The 24,742-nt window shown below is 35.3% G+C and overlaps 3 protein-coding genes across 8 annotated transcripts; all 3 read left to right on the top strand.

Annotated features, from left to right (window-relative positions):
* Positions 1-3,573: 3,573 nt before the first annotated feature.
* Positions 3,574-5,963, top strand: LOC127262205 (type III polyketide synthase A). The gene is made up of 2 exons (XM_051290792.1): positions 3,574-3,791; positions 4,772-5,963. Exons 1-2 carry the CDS (start codon positions 3,584-3,586, stop codon positions 5,752-5,754), a joined length of 1,191 nt encoding a protein of 396 aa, XP_051146749.1. The 5' UTR covers positions 3,574-3,583; the 3' UTR covers positions 5,755-5,963.
* Positions 5,964-6,773: 810 nt separating this feature from the next.
* Positions 6,774-10,894, top strand: LOC127260747 (uncharacterized). Of its 3 annotated transcripts, none has more exons than XM_051288667.1 (8): positions 6,774-7,086; positions 7,171-7,306; positions 8,236-8,494; positions 8,648-8,776; positions 8,867-8,916; positions 8,982-9,079; positions 9,148-9,435; positions 10,256-10,894. In XM_051288667.1, exons 1-8 carry the CDS (start codon positions 7,039-7,041, stop codon positions 10,727-10,729), a joined length of 1,482 nt encoding a protein of 493 aa, XP_051144624.1. In that variant the 5' UTR covers positions 6,774-7,038; the 3' UTR covers positions 10,730-10,894. The 3 variants fall into 3 exon arrangements, with proteins under 3 accessions (XP_051144624.1, XP_051144629.1, XP_051144615.1); XM_051288672.1 differs by having other exon boundaries at positions 6,775-7,086; positions 8,254-8,494; positions 10,244-10,894; XM_051288658.1 differs by having other exon boundaries at positions 6,775-7,086; positions 10,244-10,894.
* A 682-nt stretch (positions 10,895-11,576) lies between these two features.
* Positions 11,577-23,576, top strand: LOC127260727 (E3 ubiquitin-protein ligase BRE1-like 1). Of its 4 annotated transcripts, XR_007840787.1 has the most exons (22): positions 11,578-11,806; positions 11,922-12,063; positions 13,140-13,301; positions 14,008-14,095; positions 14,762-14,986; positions 15,096-15,257; positions 17,162-17,346; positions 17,431-17,514; positions 17,620-17,739; positions 17,820-18,006; positions 18,097-18,257; positions 18,365-18,436; positions 18,714-18,790; positions 18,945-19,139; positions 19,688-19,760; positions 19,847-19,933; positions 21,362-21,499; positions 21,568-21,770; positions 21,848-22,013; positions 22,630-22,911; positions 23,031-23,086; positions 23,414-23,576. XR_007840787.1 is itself a non-coding variant. In XM_051288640.1 (20 exons), the coding sequence occupies exons 2-20, from the start codon at positions 11,962-11,964 to the stop codon at positions 22,759-22,761; spliced, it is 2,619 nt and encodes an 872-aa protein (XP_051144597.1). In that variant the 5' UTR covers positions 11,577-11,763; positions 11,922-11,961; the 3' UTR covers positions 22,762-22,967. The 4 variants fall into 4 exon arrangements, 3 of the variants coding, with proteins under 3 accessions (XP_051144597.1, XP_051144606.1, XP_051144585.1); XM_051288640.1 differs by lacking the exons at positions 23,031-23,086; positions 23,414-23,576 and having other exon boundaries at positions 11,577-11,763; positions 22,630-22,967; XM_051288649.1 differs by lacking the exons at positions 23,031-23,086; positions 23,414-23,576 and having other exon boundaries at positions 11,577-11,806; positions 11,940-12,063; positions 22,630-22,967.
* Positions 23,577-24,742: the final 1,166 nt, after the last annotated feature.

Raw genomic sequence — 24,742 nt, 5'->3', positions numbered from 1 at the left:
CCTGTTTCCTATTTCCGTCCGTCCCATATAACTTGTCATTTCTATTTTTTAAAATATAATTATGCACTTTAATCATATTTTAAATTTTAAATTTTATAATTTTTTTATTTTTAATTAAACTATTTGTTTATCTTAATCTTAATTTATAATTATTTTTACTAAATAATAATTATTTTTAGTAATACACATTATAATTACCTATTAATTATAATTTATCTAAATTTTTATATCTATAATAATAAAGCCTAAAATATTCAATTATTCCCTTGCCACTCCGATAAATAAAAATAAAAAATTATTCCATTGGCACGTAATTTGGGCCTAAGAATTAAATCCAAAATTTAATAGCACAGGAATTTCTTGGGCTTTATTTAGGTCCGTCTTAATGACTAAACTTAAATGATATATTGTATTTTTAATTTGATTTTTTTTTTCTTTTTTATGTTAAATATAAAAAATTGAATAAAAAATCTTTATATTTTTGCATTATTAAATAAAAATTTAATATCCTTGTATATTACTCTCTCCGTCCCACGTACCATGTCTACGTTGTCGTTTTTGTCCGTCCCATATTCTATGTCACTTTTCTTTTTTGAAAATGATTACACACTTTAATTTCATTTTAACTTTTTTAATTTATTTTTATTTTTTAATTTTAATTAACTAATTAGTTATTTTAATCTTAATTTATAATTATTTATGTTATAGAATAATTATTTTCACTAATACATTCTTAATTATCTACTAATTACACTCATTCTAAAATATCGTGTCTACAATGTAGCAGACATGGTACATGAGACGGAGGGAGTAGTTTTTAATATATAAAAATAAGGGCAAAAATTTATTGGCTGTGTTTGTTCGTGGGTTTAGGATTTTGGATTTAGATTTTTGAATAGTAAAAAATTAAATTTGAATAGTTGTTTGATATGATATAAATAGATATTGATGTGATTTTTTAAATATAAAATAAATTTATAATATAGTATAAGAAAAAAAAAATCGTTTGATGTGATATTTTGAGATAAAAGAAAAAAATTTGAATAGAAAAAAAAAATGTGGTAAAACCCACAAAAAAACACGAGCATTGTGTTTATAAAAATATTCTTTAGTTTCTAACAGTGCTATCGAACTCAACCAACCATCCACACATATATATATATCCGTCTAAGTGAACAGTCAAAATAATTTCGGGTCCATAATGATAATATACTCACTAGACCATTATCAATAAATAATCAGAAAACCCCCGAGTAAAAGGAAGGATATGATAAACCCATAAGAATATAACGGTTATTCAATCATTTTCATGTAACCATTATACGACCCCTATAATCAATAAATGGATGGCCGACGTTATCGCCATTAACTACAAGACATTTCATAGTATGTGATAGCGAATACAGGACCCTCATGTCTAGTCCTATCCTATAATGTAGGTGTGTGGCAGAATCGGTGTAACTTGGAATCAACCAAGAGAAACTCGAAAACTCTACTCCTTCTGGCGTGTTCTAACGGGATTACGTTTGGAGTTTGACACATAATCCCAAACTACCAGTAGACTTCACCAGTGATTAGTTTAACGAGTGGAACAACACCTAACACGAATTATTATACCGAATATGTCTCAACTATAATGGATCTAATCCCTAAATAACCGTGCAACTAAGTCATTCAGTTATCCGACTACTATCGTCCACTATCACCAAAGTGTTACGATACATCTGGATGGAATGTCCTAACCCCAGGTGATGTCTTCGCCTAGCACTACCGCACATAATGATTAAACGATAAATTTATAAAATATATCCAATAAATCATATAATATGGGGTTTAGAGCTTGAAAATAATAAAAATTTGAATTAAAATAGTACTATTATTTACTCTATTTGTCTGTCATATTTAAACCGGCTTGATTGAAATTAAAAAAAATAAATATTTTATTGAAAAAATAAAAAGAAATAGAAGGTATTTTAAAAAGTTTAGTTCGTAATTAGAGAGAATGAATAAATAAATTATAGTAAAGTTAATAGCATTTATTGTAAATAAATATTGGGTATTAAATATTAATTTATTTTATTTTTGAAATATAGTACTTCCTCCCTATCAAACAGTGCAACATTTTCTTTTTGGTATATCCCAACATCCTGCAGTATTTTCAAAATAGAAATAATTAATTATATTTGATCTATACCCCACATTTGATTTTTAAATTATCATAGTTAATACTATCCATCTAAAATCTCTCGTGCCCAAATCAAATATTGTAGCTTGTTTGGGACGGAGGAAGTAATTAAATAAATTGAGACGGACGAAAAAAATAAATAAATTTAGGAGATAGAGGAAATAGTATTTAATGTGATATAAATATTTATTTGATAATGATAATTTCAAATAAAAAATAAATTGAAAAAAAAAAACTAAATCAAGTTCAGACTTTTTTTAAAAGAAATGTTTGGTATGTTTACTTGTAAGATTATGATTTTTGTTTTGGTTTTGAATAGTAAAATTTTGAATTAAAAGAGTTGTTTGATGTGATATAAATATATACTTATACGATATTTTAAATGTAAAATTAAAATTTAGTGTAAAAAAATAATAAATAAAATTTGAATATTTAATTTAATACTCCCTCCGTCCCAAACAACATTTTATTTTTGGTATGTCTCAAACACCCTGCAACATTTCCAAAATAGAAAATAATTAATTATACTTAATCTCTACCCCACACTTTATCCACTCACATCATCCAAATAAAAAAATAAAATATATATATTTATCTCTCCATCACATCACCTAATTTCTAAATTATCCTACTTAATACTATCCACCTAAAAACTCGTGCCAAAAACAAATATTGCACCTTGTTGGGACGGAGGGAGTATTTTTTCCTAAAAAAAATTACTCCCTCCGTCCCACATAATTTGTTCCTATTTTCTATTTTCGTCCGTCCCACATAACTTGTCCTTTCTATTTTTGGAAATATAACTATACACTTTAATCGTATTTTAAATTTTAAATTTTATAATTTTCTTAATTTTAATTAAACTATTTACTTATTTTAATCTTAATCTATAATTATTTTTATTAATACACTTCTTAATTATTTACTAATTATACTTTATCTAAATTCCTGTGTCTACAGTAATACACCCATATTACATGGGACGGAGGGCGGGAGTATAATAGTAAAATTATAAATAAAATCTCGCAACGTAAAGATAATCTTTAGTTTTTGTTAATAATATAACAAAGTTAAAAAGACACTCAAAGATTGCCGAAATCTAATTAAAACCTTCACGCATCCAACCCCATATGCATCTCTCTCTCCTCTCTCTCTCTATATATATATACATATATTTTGATAAAATTAATAATGTGTATAAATAGGATGCAAGAAATGAATTAATTAATTAAAGGTAAGTTAAGGTTGTATTGATTGTTAATTAATTAGGTCATGCTATTGTCTCTTGTCACCAACCCTTCTCCAAATCCATACTAGCTTTCCTTTTATATCCTCCTCACTTCATTCCATCCTTTCCTACAAAACTAAATCCATTTCTCATCCCTCATTGCATCCACAATGTCATCCAACAATAATAACAACAACAATGGCCGACATGTGTCGCCGCCGCGCCGCCACCGCCTCCCAACTCCCGGAAAAGCCACCGTCCTCGCCATTGCCAAGGCCCTCCCGAGCCAACTCGTCCCACAGGACTTGCTCGTCGAGGGCTTCCTCAAGGACACTAATTGCCAAGACTCTGATATCAAGGAGAAACTCCAACGACTCTGTAAGCGCATGTGCCGGAATTTTGGTTTTTGATTCAGTGAAGTTCGGTTTAATTGAAAGACATTGAGTTAAACATATTTTAAATGATTTCATCGAACTTTTTTTTTTTTTTTTATAACGTACGAATCCGCAACTGCTACTTTTTAGTGCATTTTGGATAAATTATGAATCGAATCTGATACACTGTAAATCAGACAAGCAAAACAAGTCACGGACGAACTGTGTGTAATAAATGAATGGTTCAAATATCCAAAGGTAATCAAGTATTTTTAATATTATCTTCTTTAACGTTTGAAATAAATTTTATACCGTGTTATTTTAAATGCTTCTGCAACCAAATAATAAAATTTTAATTATGAAGTACTTCAAATATGAAATCATTCAAGTCAATTAATTTAAAATCTATTATCAAACTCCAAAATAAATCCAACCAATTCCTTGATATTAAGATCATTTAAAAGTAAATATGTAAATTTCTTTAATCTTTATATGGTTAGAATTAAGAAAACAATGCAACAATATTCTAGTGTATATCTATAATTTGTTTACTTAAGTTATTTGATATAGTAAAGTAATACTATTAATATTAGGTGGATGAAAATTTTCTCAGTTCCGCTCTAAAGATATCATTTACTTTTTACATTTTGATATTTGAATAGTAATTATTATATTAAAATGTAGTATAAATTGAAAAAATATTTTTATTAGTATCTTATAATACTAATAGAAAGAAATTTATACAAAAATTGTATAAATATAAAAATATTTTTAATATTTAGTACAATGATACAAAACATAAATCAGACTTTAGAGACCGATAAAAAGAATATTAAAATTGACATCAATTCTTTTAAGTTTAAAATTTGGACAATATTATTATTTTAACATTCAAATTCCAAGGTCGTACCGAAGGGACATGTTGGTCGACTCTGTAATAAATTAATAAACAAATGATGTCGTCTTGCCTACGATATTTTGCAGGCAAGACGACGACGGTGAAAACCCGGTACACGGTAATGTCGAAGGAGATCCTGGACCAATACCCGGAGCTGGCGACGGAGGGCCTCCCGACGCTAAAGCAACGTCTGGAAATAGCGAACCCGGCGGTGGTGGCGATGGCGAAGCAAGCCAGCCTCGAATGCATCAAACAATGGGGCCGCCCCGCCGCCGACATCACCCACCTCGTCTACGTCTCCTCCAGCGAGATCCGCCTCCCCGGCGGCGACCTCCACCTCGCGGCGGAGCTCGGCCTCCGCTGCGACGTCGGCCGCGTCATGCTCTACTTCCTCGGCTGCTACGGCGGCGTCACCGGCCTCCGCGTCGCCAAGGACATCGCCGAGAACAACCCCGGCAGCCGCGTCCTCCTCACGACCTCCGAGACCACCATCCTCGGATTCCGGCCGCCGAACAAGTCCCGCCCCTACGACCTCGTCGGCGCCGCCCTCTTCGGCGACGGCGCCGCCGCCGTCATCGTCGGCAGCGACCCTATCCCCGGCAGCGAGTCGCCGCCGTTCATGGAGCTTAATTACGCCGTCCAGCAGTTCCTCCCCGGCACCGGCGGCGTCATCGACGGCCGCCTGTCGGAGGAGGGGATTTACTTTAAGCTCGGCCGCGACCTGCCGCAGAAGATTGAGGATAACATCGATGGGTTCTGCAGGAAGCTGATGGCGAAAGCTGGAGATCCGGTTCAGTACAATGATATGTTTTGGGCGGTCCACCCGGGCGGACCGGCGATACTGAACCGGCTCGAGACGAAGCTGGGGTTGGAGAGCGGGAAGCTGGAGTGTAGCCGGCGCGCGCTGATGGATTTTGGGAATGTGAGCAGCAATACGATCTTTTATGTGATGGAGTATATGAGGGAGGAGCTGGGGAGTAAGCGGCTCGAGGAAGCCGAGGAGTGGGGGCTCGGCTTGGCCTTTGGACCCGGTCTCACATTTGAGGGCATTCTGCTGCGAAGCCTGTGAATTAATTAAATAAATAAATAAGTAATATGATATGACATCGATGATGGAGAAATTACATATATATATATATAATATATATAAATATAGACACAAATATATATGTTAGGGTTTGTTTAACTGGCACGTTGATAAATGATGATGTCTAAGAAAATGGTGTCGATTAAGAAATTAGTTTATATAATTAATTATTACTTAATTTTATTACTTAATCTGTCCGTCAAATTTATTTTTACTTTATTTTTAATTCATTCGGTTAAATTTATCATCTTATTAATTTTCGCAAAATTATCAAATCAAAACATTTAGTTATTATACTTCATTCAACATTTATTTACAACAAGGCGGCAGCTACGATGCTGAATTCAGTATTGTGCTGATAACACACCGCATCACATGGTGTACTGTCAAACAGCACACGGTATTGCTACCGGCAGCACGCAATATGCATTCATATGATACAAATACAACACATGAACTAACAATACATGTTATAGTTTTATACAACACAATCAATACTTGATTTCAGCACACTACGTACTGTTATACGTCACACTTGTATTATGAACCAACAACACAAATACGACATATGAACTGACAACACATGCTATAATCACAAATACTAATTGATTTCAACGCATCACGTACTGTTATACAGGACATTATATTATGAAACAACATCACGTGTCATTATTATACACAATATGTGCTTAATATAGTAAGACTTTGTGTTGTTTCTATATATTACGGTATTGATTTGAAAAATAATCACAATGCTGATTTTTTCAATTCAGCACCTTAATTGTTCCATTACCACAAATACCACTTATTTTATTACATTCTCTTCTCATTTATTTTTATTTTTAATTAAAATTTTTAAAATACTCCTTATCGTCTCTCACTATTTTAATAAATTTTGTATCAAATCCAAATAGACTATTTCTAGTGACGGAGGGAGTATTATTATTTGTGCGTTTTTCTTTTTTTGTTAATTAAATTAATTGGTATATTTAGTCATACGACGTCGTTTGGGAGCCTCGAGGGTTCTGGACTTTCCGGAAACTGTTCTTTGTTGATCTTTCTTAGTGCAACGTAACTGCCGATCGTTCGACATTTCTTGGCAGTTAAGATTTTGGTGGTGATATTCGCATTACGCGCGATACAATCGAATTCGCTGTGGGTTTTGATTTTTGATTTTTACGTGATTCGATGTTGTGAAGTTTGGGTTTTGCATCGCGATTGTTTTTCCCCTTTGTTAATTAATTCTCGCCTGAACCCTAGAGGGGGATGGATGCTGGAGGTCCCGACGGAGGAGATTCCAGCGCGCCGCCTGCGGTAACGTCGCTGTTATTTTTCTATTTTTGGGAGGGTTTTTTGGGGAATTGGTACTGATTTGGGTTTCGAATGTCGTTGTAAAAGCCTGATAGGGCTGGGACGAGGGACGAGCGTACTGGAATTCCTCAGTTGTTTACGTCAGTGCCTGCTCTGAACGACGCAGCTTCTATTCTGGCTGAAACGACGTCGATCTTCACTCGATGCTTCACCGACATTTCGAGTATGTTCATGTTTATCTCGAGCTGGAATGTGTTTCGATTTTTGGAGTTGTGATTGCGTTTCTTTATGTGACTTAAGATGTTGAACTATTATTAAATTGGGTAGAAATGTTGCTCTAGCTAAATTCGAACTGTACGGTTGAATTCATTGTTGATAGGTGGGGATGATCGTACAAGTAGTTGCTGTGGTTGAGGATTTTCAATTTTGACCTGCAGTTTTTGCAATTTAATAGCCGACCTGTTGGGCTGAATCTTACCGCAGTCGAATGTAGCTTAGTTTGTTTTCTTGAATTAAACTATTGCGAATTCTAATTCGATTTGTTTAATCTTGAGCCACTTTGATGTTCCTCAAATCCCAAATATGCAATTTGATGAGGTTGAGAAGCCTTCATGCCCCTGTTTCAGGGCTGGCTCTTGTTATCTATCTGCGATTTTAGCCCTCCATATTAAGATTTTAAACTTGATAACAGTTTTTAGTCACTGACTCGACTGTTGTGTTTGGAAATTTTGGTCTTGATCTGTTTTGAAAAACATCAACTCTTACCCTAGAAATGGTCTCTCACTAGGAGCAGGTGGAATGAATGTTCATCGCCTCGTAGGTAGATACTTTTGAGGGAAAAGGTTGGATTGGATTCCGTAGGTATAAAGTTGAGGGAAGAGTGAAGATAGGAATACAGAAATGCAATTCTTTATGTTCATTGGAGATGAGTAATCTAACCTGTCTAAACCATTTGTCGTCAATTAAGTTCCAGATCTTCGTTGTTTAACTATTCTATATTGTTGTAATTAGTTTGCAGTTTACGTCTCTTTATTTTTTGATAACCAAAATATTTGAAAATATATATCTTCCAAGCTCCATCATTTCTTACGACTACAGCTTTTACACATTTTGCCTACACCTCTGATGCGGTTGGTTTTATACTAATTTCAGTACGACCTCTTATTGAAGATGGTGATGGACAGGAAATGGTGGCATTTGTTTCAGAAGAGCCTCGACAGATTCCATATAACATGAATGTGTCTTCAAGTGCAAGCGATTCATCCTTCTCGGAATCAACCGATATCCAAGTTGAAGCGCCAGTACTACAAGGAGGAATAACCAGGAGCTCTGCAGGAGAGTCTTCCCAAACGTCTAACGCGCTTGTGCAATCTAACGACACCAACCAAAATGGCATTTCAATTTTTCAAGGGTACGTATTGTCTGAGTGTACCATAAAATATAAAATTCGTAGCTACGCTTAGTTGAGGATGTTAATAATATATTTTATCTTCATGCATTCATTTTTCATATTCAATGTTGGTCGTGCTTGATTGCTTATGTCTATCGTGATTCTCTGCATTAGCCTCATAGAAAGGGTGAGGAAGACAGTTCGCGGCTCTGCTGATGACATTGGATGGCTACAACGAGATCCCAACATGCCGCCAGTCGAAGATGGAACCGAGAGATACGAAGAAATACTTGATGACATAAGGTATAGATTCTAATATTTAACGACACTACTCGACATCATTAACCTTAGTTTGTATTCGGTAATTATATTCCCATCCCCTTTCTCTACCAGACACGGTCTTCACAGGTTGCCTAATACGATGGTCTACTTGTTAGTGCCAGGTACCGTCTTAGCTTTATCGATTTTCTCAATCTTTAGCTGCTTACATGTGTACTGTCATCCGTAGGTCTTTTCAGCAATCACGGACCTCTTTATTTTGTGGATACGAAAACAAGTTTCTCGAAGATGGGTCTCACATGTCATATAGCCAAAATTCACAGCGAGGTACATTGGATCAAACTTTTTCTGTTTAAGATGTAGATTTTCCATTGTGTAACAAAGTTAGATTTTAGGCTTCGGTGGAAAAGAATGCGAGAGAGATAAAGGAGTACATTGAGGAAATATATTGGGGTTCGAAAAAACGAGTCTTGCTTCTCGGCCATAGTAAAGGGGGTATCGATTCTGCAGCTGCTTTGTCCATGTACTGGGATGACCTGAAAGATAAGGTTGCCGGGTTGGCATTGGCGCAGAGCCCGTATGGCGGCAGCCCGATCGCTTCCGATATATTGCGCGAAGGTCAGCTCGGCGACTATGTTAACATCCGGAAACTTATGGAGATTCTGATCTGTAAAGTGATCAAGGTATCTATCTATCTATGTTATAATATACTTTCTTCGTATGGTTCTAAGCCTCTAACAGCCACATTTACTTTTTGCGTGCTGATCCTCGAATACTAATCATTATATCAAAACGTGTATAAATTAAGTAGAAAAAAATAAAAATACTTCTATCGTCTTATAATACTAATCGGTAAAATTGCTCATAACTTCCCTATGGTTAAATTCAGCGTAAAATATTTTAAACATTGTATGACACTCCCTTATACTTTAAAAAATATTGCATGAAACTCCACCATCATGAAACCTCTTTTGTATGATGAGAAGATTTTTTATCTATATTTTTTGTATGGCGGGAGTTTCATGCAATATTTTTTAAAGTATAAGGAAGGAGATGTCATGCAATTTTTAAAGTAAAGTAGAGATTTACGTTGAGTTTCGAAACCACATATAGGTTACGTGCAATATTTTTTGAAGTATAAAAAAGCATCGTGCAATTTTTAAAGTAAAGTGGAGATTTATGCTGAATTTCGAAACGACAGAGAGTCTACCTGCAATATTTTTTAAAGTATAACGGGGCGTTATGCAATTTTTTTAAAGTATAAAGGGGTGCCATGTAATTTTTAAAGTAAGTGAGGGATTTATGTTAAAGTTTGAAAATCACAAGGGAGTTATGTACAATTTTGTCATACTAATGTTAAGTACAATAACGCAAAAGATAAATGTAATTCTTAGAGGTAGATGAAAATAGTACTGCATATCGATCGGCACATTGAATTGAATTAATTCCTTATGCTAAAATGTGACATTTTTATCGGGTACGATGGCGAAGGGCGATTTGCAGGCCCTGGAAGATCTGACGTACGAAAGAAGGAAAGAGCTGCTGCGGAAGTACCGGCTACCACGGGAGCTCCCGGTGGTCTCGTTCCACACGGAGGCGGGCATCTCCCCGGCGGTGCTGGCCACGTTGTCGCGGGTGGCTCATGCGGAGATGCCGGCTTTTTCGTTGGGGCAAGGGGCGACGGTGCCGGTGGTGATCCCGCTGGGGGCGGCGATGGCCGCATGCGCCCAGCTGCTCCAGATGAGGTACGGCGAGAAGAGCGACGGGCTCGTGACATGCCGGGACGCGGAGGTCCCGGGGTCGGTGGTGGTGCGGCCGAAGCGGCGGAAGCTGGATCACGCGTGGATGGTGTATTCGTCGATAAACGACGACCCGGCGGAGCCCAACGCCGCGCAGGTGTGCGAGGCGCTGCTGAGTTTGGTGGTCGAGTTTGGGCAGAAGAAGAGGCATCTAGAATATGCAGGCAAGGATGAATGAATGAATTTTTAGCATAATATAAAAAATAGAAAACATATATTTTCTGTCTTCGTTAAATTTGTTTTCACTTTTTTAATACGTCGTTTAAATTTACATTATTACTAATTTTGATAAGTTAGTATATATTTAATTATTATTTTCAATTCAATATTTATTTACGTCAAATATTACTATCATTATCACTTTCTCTCCTTATTATTTTTTTTTAGTAATTTATAAATTGTCATTGTTCTTTATATCTTCAATACTCATGGATGGTCACATTATTTATTGTGTTATTGTATTTAATCTTTAAAATATCTTTATATTTGTATAATTTGAAATATTTTTGTATTTTTTTTAACTTATATTAAATTTTAATATAATAATTAATATTAAAAGATAAATACTCAAAAAGTAAATGATAGATGTATTTTCTTTGTAACAAGAAAGTGAAAATATCGATGAAAATATCAGTTTGGCCGCTCTCAAACTCGTATTATTCTCATCGAAATTGGATAGCAAATTATTGTTTTTTCATAACGGCTGACTTTGTACCTTTCATTAAATCGGTCATACAATTTGATTTTAAAAATATAATTAAAAAATAGACAACTAACTAAAATTTTAATTTATAATGTCAAAAGAATGGATCGATATATATATATATAATGATATAAAAAATAGAATATTAGCTAAATAATTAAAATTGATTTATTTTGGTCGTGTACGCAGAAGACTAATACAACTAGTGACTAGTGAGCTTACAAAGGCAAGCAAACAAACACCGGAGGTACGTTTGACGTTTCCACCGTATGTGTAAAATGACAATTCTACCCCTACGGATTTATTGAAATTCCTCTTCTGCTCTTCAGTTGCGTTGGTGTCTCTTCTCTGTCTCTCTCTCCCCGCATACGGACACTTTGTTCGGAGGTTCGGAGCGAGCGTGTGGTGTTTTACCAACAGAACCATAGAAGAAGAAGAAGAGGAGTTGAATGTAACCAAAGGGGCCCCGTTGAGAAATAACTCAGAAAAAATTTCAATCCGTTTCGAAGGTTTTCGGCTTTCCTTTGGTTTCAAATGGCTTCTTGATTAAGGGTTTGTGATTTATTACCGATTCGTAACCTAGCGGTTGCTTTTTAAGCATTTCAGCGTGTTGAATTACCTTTTAGTATCGTTGATTGGTTGTGAATTTGCTATTTGGGGTTTATAGGGCTATTGATGGTTCTAGGGCTTTGAGAGGACCGTTTCCAATGGGTAGCACAGGTGAAGCTGACAAGAAACGACGTCACTTGAGTTCCGTATCGCCTACTGCCAAGAAACAGCCTCTTACTCCCCTTTCTGAGGGGAAAAAGGTAGAAGAATTCTGCTTAATCTGTTTTTTATTTTTTTTTTGGTTCATTTTTCTGCACTTAGGGTTTTAGAAATTGGGCTGTGGTAATAGATAATCCTGTAATTATTCGTTTCCATTTTAGCTGTGGTTCCATGGCTTTACCTTGTATGCAGTTTGTCTAGGCTGCAAATTGAGTTACCATTTTTCCGGGATCTGAAGCTTTTAAGATATGAGGATAAGTGATTTATGCAATTATGATTTGTGTTTATCTTTTAAGTTTTAATTTCAAATTTGCGATTTCTTGTGCTTGGTAAGAGGTGTCTGTGTTTCACTGATATATTTATGTGGGTTATATTCCTTAGACGTCGAGCATTTAGTTTTACAATTTAATTCTCTACCTATTTCTAATTTGCAACGAAGTTTTAAGCTGACTTATGTTAGAAAGATGCTTTGTTGTGGCTTCTGGCTTAAGTTATGTTCCGTTTGTGTTGCCTCATCGAAGTCTTTTCTCCATATTTCGAACAATCTTTCATGTGTGTGGTTTTTTTGACCCAACACTACATCACAGTAATGAACACACACAAAAATGGTTGATTTTGGGAGTGTAATTTATCTTGAAAGTTATAATACAGTTGTGACAAGTGATGTCGAAGCGAGATAGTATATTCTTGCACATTTGAATTGATGCATGTTATTTAATGAGTTAACAAATGTGATTGGAACTAGTAAACTTTCTTGAGTTTGCTTGGTTGTGTTTTGGTGTTTTGAGAATAGTTGAATTTAAAGAATTGTTTGATATGATATATATAGTTATTTGATGTGATGTTTTGAATATAAACTTATTGTTTTTTGATAACATATTAAATGAAAAATATGTGTGATATATGGTGTTTTGGGAAAAAAATGGTTGTGCAGATGCATAGTGAATATAAGTGTACGAAAACACAACCAAACAAATTTAATTGTGATGCTTCTGCAAGTAGATTGCCCCCTTTTCTGTCGAATAAAGTACTGATCAGACAAGGTGTAGTTTCATTTGTGGATTTTTGTGAGATTTGTGTCCAAAGATCTAATATGTCAGAGTTTCAATTTCTGTAGCTCGATGCAACGGTGCTTCAATTTCAAAATCAGAAACTCATACAAAAGTTGGAAACTCAAAAGGTTGAGATATGTGGACTTGAGGGCAGATTGTGTCAATTGAAAGATGAACAACAATCACATGACAAAATCGCAACCATTGTTAATAATTCTTGGGAAGAGGTACATTACTTTGTTTCTGTTACCTCGCTTTATTATTGCTTTGTTTATTCATCAGTGTTAGCTGTTTTCTAGCATTAGTAAATGGAATTCATTTACTTGTGAAGATTGGTAGCTCATATTGAAATTGCCCCTTAATGCCCTTTCTATTAACTCCAGTATAAACATGTTGAATATCGAAAGGGTGGAAACAGCAACCTATATTAGACTATTAGTGAATGAAGCTCCACTGGCTTGTCCAATAACGTATCCTCATTGTTATATACAAAACCATGCAAATTGATATGCCTAAAGGGCTGTTGTCAAGATGATGATTTGAAATGATTGAAGTTTTGTGATCTAAAAATGTAATTGAAGTATGACTTGAAGTAGTGGATTGTGTGCATAACTAATTTCTGATTGGCAGAAGTGATCACACTAAGGCTACTGTTTTATTTGTGATATGTGAGGCCATGTGTTCAAATGGATTTGGTTGTAGCTTTAGATGCTTGTAAATAAATAGAAATTTCTGGGAGAAAGGTCTTTCCCCGTTCTTGAGGGCATCAAAATAACTGGTAGGGTGTTAATGATGAAAATCATAAATTTTTATTCTTGGGAAAATGAATTCAAAGTTAGTACTAGAATGTCATTTATTTTGCAAGTAGATGCACTCTGCACATGTAGAAATGTCTATCCGCTCAACGTGATACTGATTTCAATGTTGTACCAGCTGGTTGATGAATTAGAATCATGCTCTAATACCATACTAGACTCTGGGAAGCATGGGCAAGGGTTTGGAGGCAAGCTAGTCAAAGATGGTAAGTGATTCCCCTCATTTTCTGTTCATCCAGGGTCTTGTAGTTGTGCTTTGTTCGTTAAGTATTAATTCTTGTGAAATGGTATTATATTTTGATCAATTACCCAAGTGCATGTCAGCACACTTTTGAAGATATTGACCTGTTATTTTCATATGGCATGTGTTAGGAGAAGTTCTCTTGCATTTTTTAATTTTTATTGGATGCTACTTGCAATTTTGATTTCTCTTTATATCAACAGCAGTTACAGCATATGTGTGTGTGTCTGTTTTAGGAGAAGTGTGTTTGTTTGCTCAATGATTGGACTGTAAATGGTTCTTAAATTTTTTCATCTAGCACCTTCATCAATGAATGCATTTGAGAATCTGTATAGATTTTGTATCCTAATATAAAATGGTAGATCTAGCATCCCTTTGTACCCAAGCTTCGTACCCTCGCATACCCCACTTCACACTACTGTAACTTAACAGTTGTAACTAGTTAGCTGTTTGGCCAATCAATTGTTACAACTGCTTTGATTGAGCTTGTAACAAATATGTAGTTCTACCGTCACATATGCATTTGCCATTCTGGATAAGATATGTGGGTGTATGTACTGCACTTTTTCTTTTGGTACTTCCAAAAAGGAAAATTCATTTCCTAACAGAGCTATCAAAATAACCTTGTTAGATGGTGATTCATCTCCTGAAGAATCATTGTTAAGCAGAGTCTTAGACTCTGATGTAACTGAAAGCGCAAGCACATCTGTAGATGTAAATGAAGATGAAAATGTAGAGGTTGGAAAGACAGAGAAACCAGAGAAGATATTCCGGAATATAGTGGTTGCTCTTGATGATCTCAACGAGTTAAAGAATAGACTGTACACTGCTTATAAGAAGGCAGCCTCATCTAATGGTAAGACCATGGGAAGAACAAATTACTGAGCTTTATTTTCTCAAGTGGATATTTTCTGTTAATGATTGAGTTATCACTTACCTCTTTTGAATCTCCTAACTCACCGTAGAACAGAGCCAGACGGTGGTTTCTTCTGGTCTACAATCCGAAGTTAAGAGTCTGAGGGTAGCAGCCATCAATCTTCACCTGAAGCATAGATCATTGGCTGGTGAACTTCAGAGCCAAAGAGATACTGATGCAAAAAATAAAGCTGCTTTGAAGCGTTTGGAAGGTATTTTATTTTGGTTTCGCCAACAGCATTGCTTCATATTACTACCATAAAATGGAATTCATGACACTGGATCACTTGCAAAAGCATGCTTCTGAAAGCTTTTTGAATTCATTTTCCATTATCATTAAAAAAATTTCCAACTTGGCAGTGGCAATCACTGGGTGTATACCATTTATGCTTTTATGTATCAAATGGTATCATTGTTTCAGGTTTTGGTTGTTACAATACTACTTTGTGTTGATTTAAGTTTGTGCTTGGCAGCATATTTTATTCATACATACATACATACATATATATATATATATATATAAAGATGCTTATTTGTTCAACACCTTTGATCAATCAAATCTATATATTTTATGAGTTTCTTTAGGGATATGGTCGCTTACTATCCAAATGGTTATGCACTTAGCTTTTAGAGTGGTGACTTTTGCATGTTTTCTATCTGCACTTGAGTTTTAGCTTAAACTGCTAAGGAAATTCAGAGAATGATTTGGGCTTGTGAATTGGCTTATTTTGTAACTTGGTCAATTTTCTTGCCATCTAGCTAAACTGAGCATTAATGGTAATTATGTTTATATGGCTTCTACCACATGTTCAATGTATAAATCGTGCTTCTTGAATTAAGTGAGCTTATACTCTTTCTACTGATGCATGCACAGAGTCCAGTTAATATCGCAGGTTTTTGGTTCATCAAAATGACAAAGGGGTTATATGCTACTTATATGACCTCTCTTATACTGATGATTATGTAATAGGTTTTAGGAGCACGTCTTAAGTGCATTGAATATCCTAATGATCGTTTGTTCAAAGTAAACACACAATTCTGCTTTACCTAAGATTGTCACGGCGTTACCTAGGCGATGCCTTGGTGTCCTGGCGGTGCACTCACCACCAAGATCTGTCACCTCCCTTTTTGGCGAGGCCAGATGCTGCTTTGGCGACGCTGGGATGCCAAGGCAATGCCAAATGGCAAGTTTGGGTGGGTTTGACCCGACCCATTTCATTATTTTCCCAGTTTAAATCCTATTAATGCCAGACCTAACCTTGTGCTGCTTTGGCGACGCTGGGATGCCAAGGCAATGCCAAATGGCAAGTTTGGGCGGGTTTGACCCGATCCATTTTATTAATTTCCAAGTTCGAATCCTATTAATGCAAACCCTAGCCCTTGCCTGCTATGTTCTTTCTCCCTCTTCTCTCTACCCATTTATAGTTGTCTGTCACCCACCACTTGCTGTTATCGTTCGCCGTCTTCTGCTCCTGTAGGTAAGCTTTATGAATGAATTTGTGTATTTATGAGTTGCTCCACTCGTATCAGATGTTGGAGCATCTTTACTAATAAGTAAGTTTCCATATCGGCAAATTGTTGCCATGGAGAACGCTATGTTGCCTAGGCAATATGGCGGTTTCCGTGCTCGGAACCTCGCCGTGACAACCTTGGACATGGATTTCAAAATATGTAGACTAGGATCAGTGGGATAAATCTGGGTCAAGTTACTATTCAACTGATGGTGAAAGATGTGTTCGGAAAAGAACTTTTTATTTTTTAATTTATAAGATTAGTAATCTTTTCTGTAAAAGAATATCTGGTTTAAATTCCTTTCCTGAATTGTACCTTTTTTGTGTTTTTCTTTAACTGGTCTCTTGGTAAAGAGGCTCCTTGTCTTTGTGTTTTAGGCATGGAGTCTCTGACTGATACTAACCCTAATTTGCTTCGTCAGTGTTTTTTTTTTTTTTGCTTTATGTATATCACCTTTTTGTAGTTTTATCCGAGCTGTGACTGTCTGATCCATGCAATCCCTTCAATTATTGATTGTGTTGTGCTAGTTTGCTATTTTTTCCCCACATTTTGTGATTCGTCTGTATTGTAGTTTTAATGGCTTTCTGTTTTGGTCCATTGAAAGGAGAACTAGAAAGTACAATCTTTGAATTGGAAGAAACCAACCGAAACTTGGCTATTCTAAGAGCAGAGAGAGATATAGCCAAGGGGTCTCTTCTGAATCGAGGAAATAAACTGGTGGCCAATGATAGAACGCGAGATAAGCAGGGTGATTTGCAAAACATGGAGTCTACGCTGAAGGAGCTGTTGGTAATTGCATGTTGTACTTTGTATTTGTTTGTTTGTTGATTTACAATGAGCTAAATGGCCTGATGAAATCATTTTTCCATGCAGGACCACTCTACAGTACGGCTGCATGAACTCCAGCAGCTACATGAAGACAGGTTGGATGTATTAAGACACTTGTCAAAGTTGCAGGTTGATTTGTGTTTTTGGCTTCTTTCTATCCTATTAGTATTTCACCTTTCATAATTTGCATTCCCTATCATGTTTCTCATTAACCTGTGACATTGTGTTTGACAGAGCAAACTAAAGAATGTTAAGTGTATTAGCTCATCCCAAGCATATCGATTGATAAAAGATCAGCTAGAAAAAGCTAAAACAGATGTAGTTCAGTTTCAAGCTCTCTGTGAGCAATTGCAGGTTGTAACTAGTTACTGGTTTATTAGCCATCACTTTTGTTTTTCCATATCAGTTACGCTTATCTGCTTACTTTTACTCAGGTTGATAAAGAAGTTCTTCACTGTCGGGAAAAAGAAGTACAAATGAAAAGTGAATTAGTTGATGTTCTTCGTCGATCTTCAGCAGTTTCTAATTCCAGAATAAGTGATTTGGAAGCAGAAATACAGAGATGCATTAAAGAAAAACATCTTATTGAGACCAAGTTGGATGAAGCTTCTAAAGAACCCGGTATTAGGGGTCAACCTTTTTTTGTGAATTGATCTTTCCCTACGCTTCCCTCTGTAATTCTAGTGCAGCTATTGTGAATTTTAATCACAGGCGGGAAAGAAATCATGTTGAAGTTTAGAGACTTGGTATCATCATTCCCAGAGAAAATGGGGAGCATGCAAACACAGTTAGCTAAACACAAAGAGTCTGCTGCAGACATACATTGTTTACGGGCTGATGTTGCTTCACTGACTAATATCCTAAATCACAAGGTTAGATATGTGACACTCAAAAACATTTTGCTTTAATGTTTTAGGTCCGCTACTGATTATCATATTCCATTTAATTCGCATGTATTTGAGTGTAAATGTGCATGCAGGCTAAGGAATTAGAGACTTTGACGTCCAGATCAGCACAGCAGAATGCTGAAATTAAAAGACTTCAGGATGTGGTATGCACAACTCATTAATTCATAGAAGTATTAGGATACGAGATTCCTCTTGCAACATATATTTTATGGCTGTTCTCCTGATTAAAAGCACACTTATTTGCGTAGTAATTTCAATGTTATGTTGGATTCATATTAGGAATAGGTGCAAGGCCATTCATAGTATGGTTCTGTTTTGTAACATGAAGGAAACTAAGCAAATAATCTGTGTGGTTCATTCTTTTAGGAAATTGGAAAGATAGGATTCTGAGCTTTAAAGATCTTTGTTTTCTTGGCACAGATTAGTGATTTAAAGGTAACTGACAAGGACTTGAAGCTTTTTCTGGGAATGTATGAACAGCAGTCAACAGATTCAAGGTAGGGCTTTTCACTTTTGTAAATGATACCTTTGTTGGACTTTGGTTTTCTTTGCAATAATATTGTGGTGGTTCTTAATACTTGGTTTGACTTTGAGGCTGCTGATGATTACATTTTTTCTGCTACTACATTCCTTCATCATTGCATAATGCAGGGAAGTTGAAGAAGCTAGAAGTTCTGAGATTGCTGCTTGGGCTCATGTTCAGGGACTTAAATCTTCCCTGGATGAGCACAATTTGGAGTTGAGGGTTAAAGTTGCAATCGAATCTGAAGCAAAAGCCCAGCAAAAATTAGCTGCTTCAGAAGCTGAGATTGCTGAGCTGAGACAGAAGTTAGAGGCTTCTAAAAGGTATCTTTCCTCATGCTTTCAAGTTCAACATCTGGTTGGCAATCTTTAAAAAAGATAATGAAATCCTTCACAATTTGAGCTGTCATGGTTTGATTTTCACTTTCATGACTAATGTCTCTGCATCATTGTTAGGAGATTCTCAGAATTTTAAAGTAGTTATGGATTGGCAGGGGGCTTGAGATGAGCAAGCTTAAATCTAACATATCTGCTAAACCTAATAATAGAAAGGAAACACATAAATATTAAGCAGTATTCGTATGGATCACTTATAAAATCATCATATGATTTTCTCTATAAGATTGTCCCTGTATTTCACCCGTAAATGTTTTTAACATTTGAAGACTTCATTAAATAGAAAGCATAAATAACAGATAATGGCCATCAATGAGGGAGATGCCCTAACCACAGTAACATACATACTTTTGAGTAATGATATGAAGATTTGTTGATATTTGATTTGCTGAATTGTATCTGGTGCAACATGAGCACTTTTCTGTCTAAAACGTTATTTTCTTAGTGACTTGATGGCATGTCCAATGATATTGCAGGGAAAAAGCAGGACTTTCTGATGTCCTTAAATCCAAGCATGAAGAAACTGAAGCCTATTTGTCAGAAATAGAGGTCGGCATTCTAACATGTTTCTTAGAAACAACTCCTCTAAAATGCATCTTAAACTAGACCATGCAATTGGCCATTGTTTTTTGCAGACTATTGGGCAGGCATACGATGACATGCAGACACAAAACCAACAGCTATTACAGCAAATCACAGAGAGAGATGACTACAATGTTAAGGTTATAGTTATTTTGATTCATTTCCTGAAACAACCAAGTTCACATTTTTCCACTTAATTCAATTCCAAAAGATACCGAATATAAGTACCGTACTTCTGTTTCACTCAAAGTGTGTTTTACTATGAAATGGGCAACCTCTTGATGAACGTTTTTAGAAGATATTTTCCATTTCCACATAAGCCAAAATGTGTGCTCATAACATATCATTTTTTTCATCATTAATCACTTTCAGAAGTTAAATTCCCATGATGATCTCATTGTTTTTCTTGACTTGGTTAATTCCCTTGATTTAATGCTTGATATTCATTGTGTAGGAAAATTGTGTTGAGTATGCTGCAAAACTTGCATTATGTCTGAATATATTATACATGGCTGTATCCTAGCTGGGATGGATGTCCTAATATATTTCCAATCAGTCGCCTAAATATTTGTAACAACTAAACTGTTGTGAAGGCATAAATGTCATTCTTTAAGGCAATTTTTTGTATTTGGTATACTCTAGCTTCTTTGTTTCTTTGCTCCTTTATAGGTCGATCATTATCTTTCTTCTTCTTCTTCTTCTTTGTTTATATATATATATATATATATGTATATAGGCTTGACTTCTTTTGATCGTGCTTCTTGAAGTCTGATAACCTTTTTCTGATACCATCTGGTTGAGTGGATACCATTTTAGAATTATGGATTACAGTAGCAATCTTCATTCTTGTAGCTGTATCATCTGTTAAGGATTTGCTGTTTGATAGCTCGTGTCCTCTGTCACATTCAAGCGAGATCAAAATTAGTGGTGGATTAAGGTTCTAGTATGCCTCTTATCATACCTGACTTGGTACTGTAGTTTGACTCTTTCCAGAATGCGCTTCTGATCATTTTATATTAAAACGATTAGAAAAAAACACTATGCAAAAAGAATGCTATATTTTCTGCCTCAGAATTATAGCTCCCTTTAAATAGTGTTCCTTTTGAGAAATAGATATCTTTTCCGACAAATACTGCATTCTTTAGTGTAGAGAATTGGCAATACCACATCTTTCTCTTCACTTTTTGTCGACTTTTCCAAACATTATCAATTTAAAATTTTCATTGATGCTCATTTATACTGTGCCTTCAAACTGGATGCCTTTTGGGGTTGTTGGAGATTTTGTAGTACATGCTAATAAAGTTGAAAATTGTGTCTTGTTAGTTTAATGGGAGAAGTGAGTGAAAAATAATTTTTAGCTTGAATTAAACTATTTAAGCTGATGAACATGCACAAGGAAGCACCACACGGCAAATGCTTTTCATCTTTTTCTCTATCTTACTTATTGTGCATAATCACTTGGATTTGTTGGTTATATTATCGATTGTCCATTGTAGAAACACTGAACACCATACTGCTTTTTGGATTATTGATGAAATATTTACTGGTGCTTTTGTTTACCATCACAGCTTCTTTTAGAGGGCGTGCGCTCAAGACATGTCGGAGATGCTCTCCTTATGGAGAAACGGATGTTGGAGAAAGCTGTATTGCAGTCCAAGAAAACCGTTGATTTTGGTGAAACCAAAGCACGTAGAATTGAAGATCAGGTAACACAAGAGTTTCATGAATGGTGTTAACTCTTCCATTTGTCGCACTAATGTTGTTTCTACTGCAGCTGCAAGCACATTCGGACCACATGAAGCGGCTTACTGATGATAGAACCCGCAATGCTTCTGCGGCAGAAAATGCCAAAAGAAAATTGCTGGATGTGAAAAAATTATCTCAACAAACGACTGGCACACTTGATGAAGGCCAATCCCAGGTTGAAAAGGCTCGGGCACATCTTACTGAGCTGCAGATAGAATCAGAGAAAGAGAGGTATTTACAAGTAACATAGTCATCATACCCATTTTCATATCTAAAGGCTTTATGTATCCAATGTTTCTACTGATTAGGTTTGGGCGGAAAAGAGTAGAGGAAAAACTGGATACCCTTAAAAGGAAGGCCGAACAGCTAAAATTGCAGGCTGATAGTTCCTCTGCAACTGTAAAGCTCCGTCAGGAGCTCCAAGAATATAAAGAAATTCTGAAGTGCACTGTCTGCCATGAGCGGAGGAAAGAGGTACTCTGTTTTTCAGATTGTTTCGGAACGTGAATTAGACTGCTGCATGCTCATTTTATAGGGATTTTGCATTATGATCAACAATGCCATTTTTTCTTCTCTTTCTTTTACTACCTCCGTCCCACATACCGTGTCTGCTATATTGTAGATACGGTATTTTAGGAGGGGTATAATTAGTAGATAATTAAGAATGTATTAGTGAAAATAATTATCCGATAATATAAATAATTATAAATTAAGATTAAGATAACTAATTAGTTTAATTAAAATTTAAAAAAAAAATTAAAAAGTTTAAAATGAGATTAAAGTGTGTAATCATTTTCCAAAAAAGGAAAGTGACATGGTATGTGGGACGGACAGAAACGGCAACGTGGACATGATATGTGGGACGGAGGGAGTATTATGTTTTGGACAATGGGGGCAGGGTAAACTTGGTATTTCCCATTATAGTAATCGTGTCACGACATTTTCTGTCAATTGAAGTTGCATATGATTGTCGTATCGTTCTAGTATCTTTGTAATGAGAAAGGGTGTTTGAATCATTTCATATCTTACTAGGTGTTCAGAGCAACATCAATACTGCAATAATTAGAGATCTAATACATGCTTTTTGTAGGTGGTTATCACAAAATGCTTCCATCTCTTTTGCAATCCTTGCATACAAAGAATAGTCGAAGCACGCCATCGCAAGTGCCCAGTATGCTCTGCAAGTTTCGGTGCTAATGATGTCAAACCCGTGTACATCTGACCATATTCTAGAGGGGTAGTCCCCAGCTTCTGTTCCCCATGTACATCTGATTTTTCAGATGTATATAATGGTCATCCCTTGAGTCAAGTAAAAGACTCCATTGGAGTTGACAGACAAACAGACAGACGTTCCTTTTGCAAAAGAAAAAATGTATATTTTCATAGATTTTTTCTAATTTGATTGCATTGCCGTAGCTTTCTTTCGTATATTTCTATTGCATTTAGTATTCTCACTGCTCTATGGATGCATTTTTAACGCACTATTTGCAGATTAATCAGTTGAAAGTTCTCCAGTTCTGGGAGTGAATAAATTATCACAACAGGAGGTAAGTGTTCATTAAATTGCACTTTTATGTTCTTCTATTCATGTTTCATATACATACATACATATATATATATGTATGCATCTGATTATAGAGTCGTATATGTTGTCTTTCCGATGGGCTGTGCATCTGTGTTTGGCGGGGCTCCCGTGTGTGTTTTGTTGCTATGTGCTGTGTTCTTTTTGTGGAAGGGATTGTTGATTTTCTTGTCCATCCATGTGTTGTGTTTGTGTTGCTAGAAATATAAATTCTGCCTGGGGGGTGGTGAGGGTGTGGGGGGTTTGGGGGAGATCCCATGTTATGTTATGACTTGTGGTTTTTCTTTTTCAGCTTTTGATGCATTAATTGGTGGCTACATTGTATTATATCTCATCCCTCACCTGCAGGGCAGTGGGCTCCCTTACCCTAACCCCTACCCACCCTTGGTTTGTGGTGTTTAGTTAGTACAGTGAAGGAAGCTGTCTGAAAAGGATGTGTCTTGATTTTGTGTGACTGGAATTCATCAAGTGTGAGTTTGTTTTTGTGTCTTTTACAAGAATCAGTTTTCATGTTACTTCTGAGATTTGCTTCACTTTTTGCCACTGGTAATTTGGAATTGAATTCATAGAGCTTTTTTAGGATGTTTCTCTTAGGGTATTTTTTTTTTGAGTTTTTCTTGGGATTGAGAATTGGCACAGTAATAGTGAAAAAAAAAAACATTTTATTGATAAAAGAAGTGAGCCATAAAGACTTGGCTTTTTGCTACTGATAAATTGGATTTGGAAATTGGAACTGACCACTTCACTTATAAATTTATATTGGTTTCCTTACATATGAATTATTTACTATTTTCTTAAAATTTAATATATGGATATTTCTGTGAATTATATATTACAGCTGTCTTATACTAATTCTCTGTGTACTTTGATTTTCTATATAAATTCAATAATATATATACATAAACATAAAACAAACTAATTTATTTAAATAATTATATACTGTCTCAAAATAAATGATATATCTTTTATATTTAACAAAATTTATTAATTCTTTCAAAAACAATAATTATTTTTATACCTCTTCAATCAAGAAATGCTCCATCTGTCTCGAAACTAAGTATGTATTTGCTTTTTGCACGTAATTTTAGAAATGATTAAAATAACTTTATTAGTATGTATGATATAAAGGTAATAGCGTGTAATATATTGTAAGTTGTAAGGGTATTTGTAATGTTAGGTAGATAGTATAGTTACTAAAAAAAAGAAATGGGACGGAGGGAGTACTTTTATTTAAACTCAATTTTTTTTATTTTTATAATATTAATTTATGTTAATTACAAATAAATATATAGAATAATTTTTATTTATATTATACATCTTGTTTTTTAAAAAATGATATTTATTCGCATATTTGATCAAGATATAATTTTTAATTTTTTTTTACATAGTCAAATTAGGTTCTACAAGACAAGTCACGCTAATCACATGTAGTAACAAGAGAAGCATATTATGGTAAATGAATAACGAGAATTGTTATGAGAAAACGAGAAAGAAAGCAAATAAAGAACACAGAGGTTTTACGTGGTTCGGTGACGGTGTGTCAACCTACGTCCACGGGCAGGAACCGGAGAGATTTTATTATACTGATTCAGAAATTTACAATATGTCATCCGACTAAGAA

This window comes from Andrographis paniculata, unplaced genomic scaffold (assembly GCF_009805555.1).
Source record: "Andrographis paniculata isolate CXL003 unplaced genomic scaffold, ASM980555v1 Contig15END, whole genome shotgun sequence".
Taxonomy (NCBI): domain Eukaryota; kingdom Viridiplantae; phylum Streptophyta; class Magnoliopsida; order Lamiales; family Acanthaceae; genus Andrographis; species Andrographis paniculata.
Note: the sequence above shows the minus strand (reverse complement) of the source record. Positions and strands in the feature narration are given on the sequence as shown.

Bases quoted from the DNA above. Each gene is read 5' to 3' on its own strand.
- LOC127262205 (XM_051290792.1), top strand. From the start codon at position 3,584: ATGTCATCCAACAATAATAACAACAACAATGGCCGACATGTGTCGCCG. The intron at 3,792-4,771 runs GTAAGCGCATGT...GATATTTTGCAG, and splicing joins GGAGAAACTCCAACGACTCT to GCAAGACGACGACGGTGAAA.
- LOC127260747 (XM_051288658.1), top strand. From the start codon at position 7,039: ATGGATGCTGGAGGTCCCGACGGAGGAGATTCCAGCGCGCCGCCTGCG. The intron at 7,087-7,170 runs GTAACGTCGCTG...TCGTTGTAAAAG, and splicing joins ATTCCAGCGCGCCGCCTGCG to CCTGATAGGGCTGGGACGAG. The intron at 8,777-8,866 runs GTATAGATTCTA...TTTCTCTACCAG, and splicing joins GAAATACTTGATGACATAAG to ACACGGTCTTCACAGGTTGC.
- LOC127260727 (XM_051288640.1), top strand. From the start codon at position 11,962: ATGGGTAGCACAGGTGAAGCTGACAAGAAACGACGTCACTTGAGTTCC. The intron at 18,791-18,944 runs GTAGGGCTTTTC...TGCATAATGCAG, and splicing joins CAGCAGTCAACAGATTCAAG to GGAAGTTGAAGAAGCTAGAA. The intron at 19,140-19,687 runs GTATCTTTCCTC...ATGATATTGCAG, and splicing joins AAGTTAGAGGCTTCTAAAAG to GGAAAAAGCAGGACTTTCTG.